The following is a 14480-nucleotide window of genomic DNA, read 5'->3' as shown; positions in this document are numbered from 1 at the left end:
TCCCACAGTCCATTCCTCATCTGACTGCCCACAAACTAGAAGCCAGCAACCACAAAACCAGTAATAGACAGGCAGGTGACACTGTTCATTGTCCTGATATGGACAGGGCACATATCCTGTTTTGAGCCTTTGGTAAGTCCAGTGGTCAGATGTGCAGAAACAAAGTCTCAATCTGGAAAAGATGAAAATACCATGTGTACCCTCACCTTATCTATCTAGAATTTGTGTCAGTTGAAAAGACCAGGATACATTCACAGAAATAAGCAGGGAGATAGACAGAATAAATAGTCTAGAAACAGGCCCAAGATGAGAGAAAGGACTGAAAAGGAAATGGTAAATTATTCAGTAAATATATCTAGAAAAATAGTGTTAAAAAATTGGTTAGTTATTTGGAGAAAAATTAAGGTAGTTATTCAATTCTCACCATAAATAAAAAGAAATAAAGACAAGAAAAGAAGGTAGATGTAAAATAGAAATCTATTCCTTTTTTTAATTTGTGGGGCTTTTTTAATGCTGCTTTAAATTCTGGGATATATGTACAGAAAGTGCAGATTGGTTACATAGGTATACATGTGCCATGGTGGTTTGCTGCACCTATCAACCCGTCATCTTGGTTTTAAGCCCCACATGCATTAGGTATCTGTCCTAATGCTCTCCCTCCCCTTACCCTGGAAATCTATTTTTTTTAAAAGAAAATATTGGGGACAGGATGGGTTATCTCTCTCTAAGAATTAAACAAATCAAAATAACAAAGGAAAATACTCTATACATGTGTAAGTCTGTCAAATTAGTATAAGTAAAAGAAAAACAATTACAAAGAATTAATGCTGCAAAAAGGATAGAAAAAGACAATACCCTTGACATAGAAAGACAATATATAAATCAGCAAAAAAATAGTAATAGTATAAATTAAAATGGGAAAGAATATAGATCGACATTTCACAGAAGGCCAATTAAAGGGCTAGTAAATACACAAAAATGTTTATCAGTACTAATAAAAAGTAAAAGATTGTAACAATATGCCTGTTTGTAGCAATTTTACAAAAATATTTAAGATGACTTTACCTATTGCTAACAATTTATCCATAATAATTAGCAAAATAATTTTACTCCTAAGAATTATCCTTCAGAAATGAACAGAGCTAGAGATAAAAGCTTTATTTTTAGAATATTTGTCTCGGTGTTAATTTTGAAAGAAAATTTAGAAACAACCTAAAATATCAACAATAAGTAAAAAGTGAAATAAATTTTGGTATCCATACACAGCTTTGATGAAGACTTTTTTTCTAAGCTTCTAATAATACAACTAAAAGGAGGTACGTATAGATATATTCAGTATGTTTTATACGATTGATAATGATTCAAGCATAATCAAGTGAATGATTATTTCCCTTTAATCTTTGCTTTTAAGTACCCAGAAATCAATACCTTTATAAATTTATCCAACAGATATTTGGTGAGTGCCTTCTATGTCTTAGGCACTGGGAGAAATGCTAGGTGAGGGGCTTTGGCGTTTGTGAGTCTTTGGGTCTCTAGCTTACTGGCCACCATATGATATGGAGCTGAACTATGTATATAGAACCAAATCCAGAGAAAGTGTGACTGTCACACCTGGAGTAGCATAACACATGGGCCTTCAAAGAAAGAAGGCCTGGCATGAGTATTGAGAGCTGAAGTATTGAGAGCTAAGAGATTTTCAGCCAGAGAAGGTGAAAGCAAAGAAGAGCAGATTACAAAAGGCAAAGGATAGGCAAATAGTAATATGGGGTAATCCCGGCAAAGTGGATTTTCATGTATTCTCATCCAGTTCTGTTGCTTGTATGATCTTATTCTATGGGCAATGAGAGAACCATTGCAGGTCTTTGTATTAATTATGACAATGTTTTTGAGTAGCAAGAGGCAGGAATCAACTTAAACAAAACATGGGAAACAACGAGCAAGTGTTCTTTTAGACTAGATTGCATGCAGATTGATTGTCTTGGAATATAATCCCAAGAAGCAGGAGTGAGGAAGAGGGAAGAGTGAAAGAGGGAAGGACGGAAAGATAATACATGAATGTATCATTAAGTTTCCTACTTCACAGGTGACTGATGCAGTTTACCACAAGACCTTTGCAGGAATCTTTAAAATGTGTTTCAAGATTGTCTGCCGGGGAATTAAAAAATGGCACATATTTATCCATTGGATTCCATTCACTATTAATCAAGGTAGTCCTACCAGCGTTAACTTCCCCTGCACTTCTAGATTGTATATGAACTACTACTGAGAGGGTCCCTGTGCATGTTCCATGGTGTAGTGTCAGAGAAGCAAGTGAGAGGTACAGGCTGAGGCAAGGTGCTGCCAAGTTGCACCTACATGAAGAAGGTTGAAGGAAGCTTGAAAAGAACTAGCCCCATGTATAAGAGTTGGGGCCAAGAGTATTTGAAGTGGTGCACAAGAGGTGTCCTATATATGTCTGTTGTGGTTCAACAAAGAGCGAAGACACAGAAAGGCAGATATAGAGCTGAGCGTCACAGAAACTGCAATTGGAAACACAAACTTCTTCTGGACTTCCTCAGTCTTGAGTCTCTGTATCTCTTTGGTTGGGCTTCACCCTTTTCCTCTCCCTATAGGTAGCTTTCACTACACAGCAAAAGCTAGTCTTTTAATGACTTCTACATATTTTGCATTTAACAATTGCAGACTCAGAATACAAACTGAGATGCTTAGACTCACATCTATAATTTCTAGGACAGAGTTTCATCAGCCTTCATAGGCCAGGTATCCATTTTTGGACCAATGAATATGAGTAAAGAGAGATGTCATGTAAGGACACGAGGACACTGGTAGAAACTGTATAATAAAGTAGGGAAGGAACAGAAGAGCAAGATGCCAAGCAAACAATGCCAGAAATGTGTACCTCATGTCCTGAGTTAAGAAAACATCTCTTAAAGCATATAGAACCTGGAAGTACCTACAGCAAATAACCAGAAAGGACAAAAATAGTGTCAGAATTAAGGCAAGAGTTAGGGACATGGAAAATAACAGAACTGATATTAATAAAGAATAATTGATGGGCCATGTGACCCACTTCGGTTTTACATGATGCCCTTACATTCTCCATTAACAGGAATTTGTGAAACAAGCATTTATGATGCCAAGTCCTGTGAGAAATGTAGGGGACTACCATAGCACATAAGACACAATCTCTGTCCTCAGAAAGCAGATAGTCATGTGACTTAGTAACAACAGCAATACCTTATTTTTATAGGACATCTTTCATCTACACCTTGAGATCCCTGGCTCCATGACACAGAATCAAATTAATAGAAGTTAACATAAACACTCTTCTTTACTGAAGGTCAAGGCCTGAGTTCTTCAGGATGTCTTCATTTGGACTTAATGCTTCATGTCTAATTGGCAAAGATACCAGAATCAGTAATGTGGGATTGTTTTGTTTGAGCATAGCACTGGGAAGAAAGCATTGAAACTTGAAAGCAATACTCAACATTAGATTTTTTTTTCTTGTATCTTGTTTGGCTCCAAATAGTAGTGGATAATCTAGCTATTTTAACCATATTCATAGGGCATGGCAGTAATCCCACACCTATTCTACATGGTAAAAGCTTTGTCAATGAGGGCTCCATTTGCCTTTCTCTTGTTGAAAATCTAATTATTCTTTAAGACCTACTTCGAACATAAGCATGTATATAAAATCTTCTGAAAGTCAAATTAATTTCTCCATTCTTTGGGTTCCCATATCATCATCTATCAGTTGAATTGTAATTATTTGTTCATATATTTTTCTATCTCCCTCTAGACTTTGAATCCTTAAAGGCAGAAACCTCATCTTACTGATCTTTATTTTCCCAGGATTCAGTACAGTGCGTGGCATACAGAAAGTTCTCTGATCTGAAGGAGGAATGGTGCTGAATTAAGACATTTGTCCTCTTTCAGATTAGCAGGGTGGAGATACTTGGAGTTAAGTCACTAAAGTTTTCATAACTTTGTTTCCTCTAAATGAGCAAAAGTTCTCTGACTTGTTTTCAGTGCAGTTGACCCACTAACTGGTACGTCACTGATGTTTCAGGCTCGGTGTACAACAAAAAGCACTCCTGTGTTTTGTTCGTCAGTTCCTATGAGAAATTCTACAGAGGATCATAGCACCCACACAAAGCCAAAATAGGAGAATCCAACATAAGTCATGTCATAGTATTATTAGTACTTTTAAAAATTATTTCATTTTCTAGGAATAGAGCCTCTGGCCCTAGAGAATATTGTGGTCTGTATCAAAGGAGGCCACCCAGAAAACCATACACAGTAAAAACAAAACATAAAATATAGAAAGCCTTCTGCAGAGGTGAGAGGTGATATTTCACACTTTGTTTTTCTCACCTGATAAATGATAGGGCACACTGCTAAATCTCCTTTGTTCATTTGAAGGTTGTTTCACATAATACTGATTTAAACCCATTGTTGTCTCGATTTCAGTCCTGAAGGCAGAGTAGCTCTGAATAAAACATTTTTAAAAACTACATATCATGTAATAATAGTTTGAAAGAACAGTTTTTCAAAAGTGAAAATAGAAAGGACAATCATCATAGTAACAATAGCTACAGTTTAAGAATGGCCTACTGTGTGCCGGACACCACTGTCAGCGTTTGTAACAGGGCATCGTTAAGGCTCAAATTAATCATGCAGAGGTGGGTTATATTTGTACACATGAAAAAATTGAGGCTCAGGAGGATAAACAATTTACCAAATGTCACATTAAAAGTAGCAGAGCAGCTATCTCTATATATACAACAACATGAATGAATCTCATAACCATGAAGTTGAGCAAAAAAAAGCCAGATAAGAAAGATTACACAGTGTATGATTACATCTATATAAAGATCAAAAACAGGCAAAACTAATCAATGCTCAGAGAAGTTATGAGTAGCTACTTTTGTAGAGAGAGGTCTTACTAAGAGGAGATAAAAAGGAACGTTCTGGATGACTAGAAATGTTCTATATTTTGACAGAACATTATTTTGGGTGGTAGTTCAAAGTGTATAAATATGTAAATGTTCTATATTTTGACAGAGCATTATTTTGGGTGGTAGTTCAAAGTGTATAAATATGTAAATACTCACTTAGCTGCACAAAGATTTGTAGTCTTTACTGTATATAAGTTATATCTCAATTTAAAAAGTTAAGTAAAGTAAGGGAGAAAAATGAGTTTAGCTCTGTGTATTAGGCCATTCTCTCATTGCTCTAAAGAAATACTAAGACTGGATAATTTATACCAAAAAGAAGTGTAACTGGCTCATAGGTTGGACAGGAAGCATGATGCTGGTATCTGCTTGGCTTCTGGGGAGGCTTCAGGAAACATAATCATGGTGGAAGGTGAAGGATGAGCAGACATGTCATATGGCCAGAGCAGGAGCAGGAGAGAGAGGAGGTGCCACACACTTTTAAACAGATCTCACAAGATCTCATTCACTATCGCAAGGACAGTACCAAGAGGATGGTGCTAAACCATTCATAAGAAATCTGCCCCCATGATCCAATCACCTCCCAACAGGCCCCACCTCAAGTATAGGGGATTACATTCAGCATGAGATTTGGGTGAGTACATACATCCAAATTAGATCACTTTGTTTAGTTCCAATGATCCTAGTGAAAACTAGATACTTTTTCTGCAATCAGTTTCAAGTTTTTATATTAACTACAAACTCTTACCCATTTTTCCAGGATAGCCCAAAGAAGTCTTTACAGATAATTTAATAAACTATTGTATGTAAGTTAATGTAGCAGAAATTGCAGATTACAAGGAGGTTGGTTACAAAAAGTTGATATAGTAATCTAGGACTAAGTTCATAAAGAGTTTTGTGAACCTTGCTAAAAGAAGGGGTTTAAATTTTATTTATATAGGGAACTACTGAGGATTTATATATGTATGTATGTATTTGTTTCAACTGGCAAGTTAGATAGTATGTATCTATAGGGTACATCATGATGTTTTAAAATACATATTGTGGAATGACAAAATAAAGTTATTTAACATATGCATTTACTCTACATACTTATCATTTTTTTTGTAATGGGAATACTTAAAATGTATTACAGAGTAGCAATTTTCAAATAGACAATACATTGCTACTAACTGAAGTGATCATGATGTACAGTAGATCTCTTGAACTTATTCCTCCTAACGGAAATTTTCTATTTTTTTTAATTAACATTTCCCCAAGGTCCCCAAACCCCTAGCTTCTGGTTACCACCATTTTACTCTCTGTTTCTATAAGTTTGGCTTTTTCACACGGCACATATAAGTAAGATCATGTGGTATTTTTCTTTCTGTGCCGGGCTTATTTCACAGAAGAGTCTTTCAAAATTGAAGGACACATAATGTCCTTCAGGTTCATCCATGTTGTTGCAAATGACAGAATTTCTCTTTTTAAAGCTGAACGGTATTCCATTGTGTATATATACCATGTTTTCTTTATCCATTCGTCTATTGATGGACACTTAGGTTGATTCCAAATCTTGGCTATTGTGAATTATGCTGCAATAAAACATGGGAGTGCAGATACCTCTTCAGCATGTTGCTTTAATATCCTTTGAATATATACCCAGTAGTGGGACGGCTGGATCATATGGTAGTTCTGTTCTTAAGTTTCTGGGGAGCCTCCAGACTGTTTTCCATAATGGCTGTACTAATTTACATTCCCACCAGCAGTGTGTAAGTGTTCTTTTCTCTATATCGTCACTAATGCTTTATTATCTTCCTGTATTTCTGCTATTCTAACAGATCTTAAGTGATATCTCATTGTGGTTTTAATTTGAATTTCCCTGATGATTAATGATGTTGAACATTTTTTCACATACTTATCATTTATATGTCTCCTTTTGAGAAATGCCTATTAATGTCCTTTGCCCATATTTATATTGGGTTATTTGTTTTCTTGCTATGGAGTTGTTTGAATTCCTTATATATTTTGGATGTTAGCTCCTTATCATTTGTATGATTTGCAAATATACTCTCCCATTCCATAGGTTGTCTCTTACTGGGAATTTTATATAAGAAATTTTATAATCATATTTGCTGTTGTGGGTGAAATGGAATAGAGAGAATAAGTGGGAGGAAGAAATGCCTAGGAACAGAGAGCCAGTTCAGAACTATTACAATAATATCAGCACAAATGGGCAGATCTTGGACTAAGAGTTATGACTCTGATTGGCAGATGAAATAAAGATATATTAAGGAAGGAGAACTGACTAGATGTTTTGATCAATCAGATGTAGAGAAGGGACAGTCAGGAGCTGACTGAAGTGGATAGGTGAACTGAGTCAGATTAAAACAGGCCCTATTCAACAGCCAGGAAAACAGGGACAAAGTATTTTATTCTGGTGAGAGGCTAACACTAGACAGGTTCTCAGGGCTCTAGTGAAGTGATTTGGGATTCAGGGAATAACTGTAGTCCTTGTAAAAAAAGTTTAAATGCTTTTGTCAGTTGAACTGTGTCTCCCAAAATTCTTGTGTTGAAGTCCTAGCCCCCAGCACCTCAGAATGTGACTGCATTTGGAGATACAGTATTAAAAGAGGTAGTTTAGACAAAATGGGGTCATTAGGATATTCAGTAAAGTGGGTCCCAATCCATTATGGCTGATGTCCTTACAAGAAGACATTAGGACACACAGCCACACAGAGGGAAGACCATGTGAAGACACAGGAGAAGATGCCATGTACAAATCAAGAAGAGAGGCCTCAGGAGAAAGCAACTCTGCCCACATTTTTGATCTCAGACTTCTAGCCTGCAATTGTGAGAAAATATTTCTGTTGTTTAAGCTACCCAGACTGTGGCACTTCATTATGACCGCCCTAGCAAATAATAGAAATGTCAACACGGACCTAAGTCCTTTTAAACCAGAGAAGGCACAAGCCATGAGAACTGGGTGCTAAATAATACAGCTCAGAAAGTACATAGGGCCACCAGGGACCCTTGGTTAGTGATCTTCTGGCCAAGAACTACTTCTCAATCCTATCCTCTGGTAGAGATGGGGCATCTAATATTCTTTCAAGTTTGACTCTTATTGACTCAAGTTTGAAATCTCATTGATTTCAGGTTTGATTCTCATCTGTGGCAGAGCCGAGCTACAGGTGAAAAGTCTTCAATTCTGATGCTAAGAAGAGGCAGAAGCAAGCGGGGGCTGACTGACAATCTCAATTTCAAAAAATAACTAACTGCATATCAACACATAGCATAAAGGAATGTTAGATCCAGTCAGAACTGACTCAAAAATAATTAAGATATTTGTTTCTCCTTACACATTCCTTTGCCTTCACATGCAAAGAGAAATTCACTGTGTTTCAACTGCTCTTATTACCCTGCATTACTGCAAATTTCTCTGAACTGATCTTTCTGTTTCATTGTTGCCACTGTTAGCCCCCAGTAGTGAGGATCAAGGGCAGATCATTTTAGGCATGAATAGGCACATTGCCATGATTTTCTCGTTTGTCTGTATACATTTGCCAAAAAAAGGAATTATCCAGAAACCTTGATTCTATGTCCTAGTCTCCTAAATCCAATTTCAAAGGGTAGATTCTTCCTTTGCAATTACTCTCACATCCATCCTTTTACATTTTTATATATTCCAGTTGAGGCTCTTTTCAGATTTTGCCCAAACCAGTACAATAGCCTCCTTACTTTTCTGCTTGCTTTTTAGCTCTTTCCTTGCTGCCTAAATTCATCCTGCACAAAACTTTTATAAAACACCTTTAGAAAATTTTGACCACAATGCTCTTTTCCTATATATTAATCTTCAACAGATTTTGGTTGCTTATAGCAACACATTCAAACATACCTCTGTCTAGTGTTTAAGGCTGTGGGAATCTGGCCTTTTCTAGCCAATGCATAACTGCCCTAGCTTCCCAAATCCTCAAATGCATTGAAGTAGTTTCAAGCATTGCCCACTACATGCCTGCCACACAGCCCCGTGCTTCCTGCCACACAGCCAGGTGCTTCCCACCCTGTGCTTTTGTTCATATGATTCCATACCTTATCCTGCACTCTGCCATGCTCCACCATGTTCCTTCAAGAACAGTTCAAATCCCAGACGCTTTTGCTCTCATTTTTCTCCCAGCATGAGATGCCCTTTTTTCTGTCTAGTCATTCTACCCATCTTTCAAGGCCGAGCATAACTTCTAACTTATCTTTGAAGTCTTTCCTAACCATTGCGGCATTCAATCCTTTGAGAAAGGCATTTGAGGGGTCACCAGTTACCAGAAGTTGTCTGAGCTCTAGGAATCACAACTGGGTAAGACAGTGTTCCTCATTTCCAGGATGATGTCCTCTCCTCTTTCCTTGAGCCCCTATTGCAGTTACTACCCAAAGAATCGCCTATTAATAATGCGATGCCTCAGGAAAATTCTTCTGTTTTTAATTGCCAATTACATTCGCTTAACTTAAAAAATGAGTTATCTTCCCTAGTTATAGATTGTAAAGACTCAGTTTCCCCCCAAAGTATCTAGTGTAACATGGGAGTAGAGAGAGAGATATACTATTATGTATCAGGTATTGGGCTACTGTTTTCGCTAGTGCTTCTCCTGGTGGGATACGTCTAGCAGTTCATTCTATGGGGCACACAAAACCCATGATATTACAGATACTGTTGCTTAGGATAAGGCTAAAGTAAATAGTGCCTATGTAAGTATTTTTAAAAAGTGAGTTGATTTAAAAAGAAATGTTAAATAGTAATGTTTCAAGTAATAGCTATGGCAAAAATGGTAGAAGTGGTCCTTTAAAGTCTTTCAAATGCGTTATATGATATCACATTTATTCCTCAGAACAACCTTGTAAATTGGAAACCAACGTCCAGAAAAATGATAGAACTTACTCAAGTCATTAAGATAACAGATCAAACTTTCCTCCTTTACCATAATACCCTTTTGCATATAGAAAGATTTAGTTTAATACTTGAATATGAGTGTCTGACTTGTGTTTTCATGCTCCATCTCCTCAAAAAGATTTGCTTTAGCTTTCTAAATCAAGTCCTTCACCTTCAGAATAAAAGAGGCACACCAGAGTCACTTTGGCGTATTTCGAAGCATATTTACAAAATATGCAAGGAAAAGGACCTGATTCCCCGGCTGGGTGAGTAAAATGTTAATTCTTCACTTTGGCACCTCAACCTACAGCTGTAATAAGGGCTGTTATGCCCAAATAGGCCCTTAAACGGAAGACCTGCTGAGCAGAGACCCACTTTCCCAGCCCTGCTCAACTGCCTCAGCTTTTCTGCCAACTGACCAGGCGGAAGCAGCAGCAGGGGAGGAGGGACTGCAGGTAGGTGGGGAGGGGATCATTTTGAAAGCCCTAAATCCCTTGCAGGGAAGAAGCAGCTGCTCCTTGTTTTTCTAAACATCTGTCCCATCTGTCCCAGGCCGCACCTCACCCTTTGGTGGCTCGAGCCAGTTAAACGTGAATTTGACAAGGAAGCACTTCTGAAGGCTGGTTTGTGAGTGGAAATGAACCTAAGTGCCACCTAGAAAGTTTCTTCTATTGAGAAGAGGTGAGTAGTGGGTCTTCAGCGGGACGGCTATTACCTTCCTTCATTTTACTCTCACAAAACATACAGCTTTTACTGATAGAGGCAGGATTTGTAACATCACCCAAATCAGACTGTACGTCCTGAGGATATTATTTCACAACATAGAGGTACTTCTAGAGCCCACATTTTAACGTCTAGGAGAGCCACAGTCTTTGATTTGAAGGAGAAATAACGATATTGCACACACCATACCACCTTTATGGTAGAACAAGCTGTGAACATCTAGTGCGTGTGGCGTTTATCACACTTAACAGCGTGTTGCTTTTATTTGTCTCCCCTGCCACACTGCTCCTTGAGAATAGGGACGTTATTTTTATTGTTATTTTCCCCTCGTATTCAGAATCGTGGCTGGAACTTGGCAGGCATGAAATAGACATTTATGAATGAATGAACGTTAACGAAGAAAAGAAAAGGACCTGGATGATTCATTTGGTTCTCCGAAGGCGGGTATGGGGGACGGGGCTCGGACTTTGACCCAGTCACCGAGTGAGGCGCAGTCCCAAAGTCCTGAAAGTCCGTCTCCAGTCACTGCAGACTTGTGCCTGCAACCGGCGCTTAAGCCTCCGGAAGCTAGGCTGCGCGCGTCCTGCACGGTCCCGCCCCAAAGGTACGCAGCCACGCCCCCTTTCCTGGTTATTCCCCTCGCGAAGTCAGTTCCACTGTAGTTACAGGATTGGGGCGGGGCCAGAAGGGCGCAGGCGCAACGGGCGGCGGAAGTAGGAACCTGGGAAGGAAGAGGGAAACGGGCCTGGCGGCGGTTTGCAAAGGGCCCGCGTTTCTGTTGCGGGAAGCTCCCGGAGGTCGCACGTGCGTCCGAGCCCAAGCCCCTCCCCTCCACTCCCCTTCCTGCGTGCCCCGGAGCCGCCAAGCGGCTGTCTTCTTCTCGGCCCGCCGAGATGGCGCTCGACCCCGCAGGTACCGGGGCGGGAAGCAGGGTTTGCCGAGGGTCCTCGCCCCGGGTCTCACGCCGCCGGCTGTGCGGGCTGGAGGCCGACCTGGGAAAGGTGCAGAGCTCTGGGTAGCATTGCTTCCACCAGCGTCTCCTCATACCCGGCGGCTGCTTCACCCGGTCTTAGGTCATCTTCTCACTTGTTGGGGGGTTATGGTTATCTGAGGTTGCGTTTGTGGTCTAAACTATCGTCCATTGTCGTTTCCTACTTAACGCGACTAGTCTCTTCATTGTCACCCTCTTTTCGCCCCTTAAGGTCACAGACTCATTTAATGTATGCTGCAGACACTCTGGCCCCAGAAAAATTTGTATATTTGTTCTGGCGCACAGTTTACATTTCTGTTTGGGAGTTCATGGACCCCGAGTTCATCCTTGTAACCCAACTTAAAAACATATTTCAAAGGATCCGTCACTGTGGCAGGAGTCAGTTTCTTTGGAAAGGATTTTCAAAATTTTGAATGTTGTTTTAATCTCCTTGCTTCCACCCACTTCCGTTTGCAGCAATAGTTAACTTTCCCTCGAATTCCGGTCCTTGTGGAAGGTCACCTGCAGTATCTTTGCTTTAGGCTATTTTTGCAAGGGAATAGATAACATTTTTGGAGGGAATGGTAGTTGGTCTAGTCCATTTCTTTCATTTTATGGGTACAAAAAAGTCAAAACTGAGAGGTAAATGGCGTCAAACGGGAGATTCAAAAATGGAAAATGCTCTTTCGGAGCCTTCAAGGAGCATGAAAAATATATGTAGCACAGAAATAATGTTTTAATTGAACACGTTATTACCATGCTAAGTGTTCTGTGTTATTCAACAATAATATGTGGTATGGTAGATCCTTTTAGCTCCATTTTACAGATTAGGAAACTGAGGCGAAGAGAAGTTAAGTGACTAGCCCAGCAGGTAGTGGTAGATCAGGGAGTACTCTAATTTGAAGCATAGAGGAGTTCTGGAACTTAATGATCATATTTATTTTGGACGAGGTGGTTATGAAGCAGTTAGCAGTTGATCTGGGCTTTGAGGGATGGAATTTCCAGTGGTTGGAGCTGGAGAAGAGGCAGCCCTATGAGCAAAGGTTTAGATGGTAAGGTGCACTGTGCGAGCGATGCTTGGTTTCAGGATGACTACCATGATTTGGTTCTTGAGGGTGAAGAGGTAGAGTGTAAGTGAGGGGTGAGTAAGGAAAGTTCAGGTCTAGGCCCATATAATTTATGTTATTTCTTTTTTTTTTATTTTACTGAGATGGAGTCTCACTCTGTCGCCCAGGCTGGAGTGCAGTGGCGCTATCTCGGCTCACTGCAACCTCTGCCTACTGGGTTCAAGCAATTCTCCCACCGCAGCTTTCCGAGTAGCTGGGATTACAGGCGCCCACCACCACGCCCGGCTAATTTTTGTATTTTTAGTAGGGATGAGGTTTCGCCATGTTGGCCATGCTGGTCTGGAACTCATGACCTCAAGTGATCCACCTGACTTGGCCTCCCAAAGTGCTGGGATTACAGGTGTGAGCCACCGCACCCAGCCTAATTATGGTACTTCTGAACTTGAAGTGACCTTTAAAGTTATCTCATACAAATGAGGAGACTGAGACTGAGAGAGGTTAAAGATTTCCATATATCTACAATTTTTGAATTTAGACAAGGAAATTTGGGAAAAAAATCTTCATACTTGCTCTCTTCACTTGCTTACCTTCCAGTTACTCATAAGCCACTCCAATCTGGTGTTGTACCCAAGGCCACACAGCTAGTTGCTGGTAGAGTCAGGTCTGGTTAGAACCTAGGTAATTTCATTTCCGGTCCAGTGCTGTAGACCATGCCACCTTTTGAGTATTGATTAAACAAAGACTTGTTGAGTGTCTGGTATATGCCCCATATTGTTCTGGGCCTTAGGGAGCAGTAATATATAGGACAAACAAAATCTTTGCTCCCAATAAAGCTTATCTGTTTGTAGAAAAAGACAATTAACACCACCCTTTCCCCCCACACAGACACGTGCGTGGGCACACACACATACACACACACATTTTTACAGATTGTGATAAACATGAAGAAAATAATGTAATGTGGTAGATGGTGAAGAGATTAGTCAGTGAAGAGCTTTATGAGGAGGTGTCATTTGAATTGGAATCTGAGGGATCAGAGGAAGCTAGGCAGAGTGTGCTTGGCCATCAAGTAGCAAATACTTAAAATATTTAACCTGAATGTGGGTCAGAGTGTGGAGGGGATCCATAAGGAAAGATATTGGGAATGTAGGTAGTTGCTAAATGCCTAGATATTGCAGAGGCTGCAAGGCCTCAAAGGCTGGCTGTGATAATAAAGCATTTGGATTTTTTCTAATGTCATCAAATGCCTTTAGAATCTTTTAAAGAGGGCAGTAACATAATTTGTGTGTTTATTACCCTCGCTACAGTGGTAGCATGCATTGTAGAGGGGTCAGGTCATAAGTGGAAGAAGGGAGACAGGTTAAGAGATGGGAGCAGTAGTCCAGGCCAAATATGTTTGTATCTTAGCCGAAGATGGTAATAGACAGATGGAAAGAAATAACAGCATCATGAGGAGAAATTGACAGGACCTGTGGTTGCATTGAATAAGGATGGTGAGAGAAAGGGAGGAAACAGCGTCCAGGCACCGTGGCTCATGCCTGTAATCCCAGTGCTTTGGGAGGCCGAGGCAGGCAGATCGCGTGAGCTCAGGGGTTCGAGACCACCCTGAGCAACATGGTGAAAACCCGTCTCTACTAAAATACAAAAAAATTAGCCAGGCATGGTGGCACACACCTGTAGTCCCAGCTACTAGGGAGGCTGAGGAATGAGAATTTGAGCCTGGAAGGCAGCGGTTGCAGTGAGCCAAGGTTGTGCCACTGCACTCCAGCTTGGGCCACAGAGTGAGACTTCGTCTCAAAAAAAAAAAAAAAAAAAAAAAAGGGGAGGAAATAGGGATAATTCCAGTTTTTTTTTACGTCAGCAGCTGG

General features: G+C 40.0%; 1 protein-coding gene across 4 annotated transcripts in view; it reads left to right on the top strand.

The window, feature by feature from the left end:
* The first annotated feature begins 11286 nt into the window (after positions 1–11286).
* Positions 11287–14480, top strand: part of CMC1 (C-X9-C motif containing 1) — a 78225-nt gene continuing 75031 nt past the window's right edge. Inside the window, exon 1 of one of the 4 annotated variants that reach the window (XM_032162254.2) lies at positions 11287–11487. Coding sequence is in view for 1 of the 4 variants with exons in the window: in XM_032162250.2 (XP_032018141.1) it covers positions 11469–11487 (19 nt within the window). In the remaining 3 variants the exon portion in view is untranslated. The remainder of the gene's footprint in view (positions 11488–14480) is intronic. The other 3 variants (XM_032162250.2, XM_032162251.2, XM_032162252.2) reach the window with 3 other exon arrangements.

This window comes from Hylobates moloch, unplaced genomic scaffold, assembly GCF_009828535.3.
Source record: "Hylobates moloch isolate HMO894 unplaced genomic scaffold, HMol_V3 SCAFFOLD_8, whole genome shotgun sequence".
In the NCBI taxonomy this organism is placed as follows: Eukaryota; Metazoa; Chordata; class Mammalia; order Primates; family Hylobatidae; genus Hylobates; species Hylobates moloch.
This window is presented reverse-complemented; position numbering and strand designations above follow the sequence as displayed.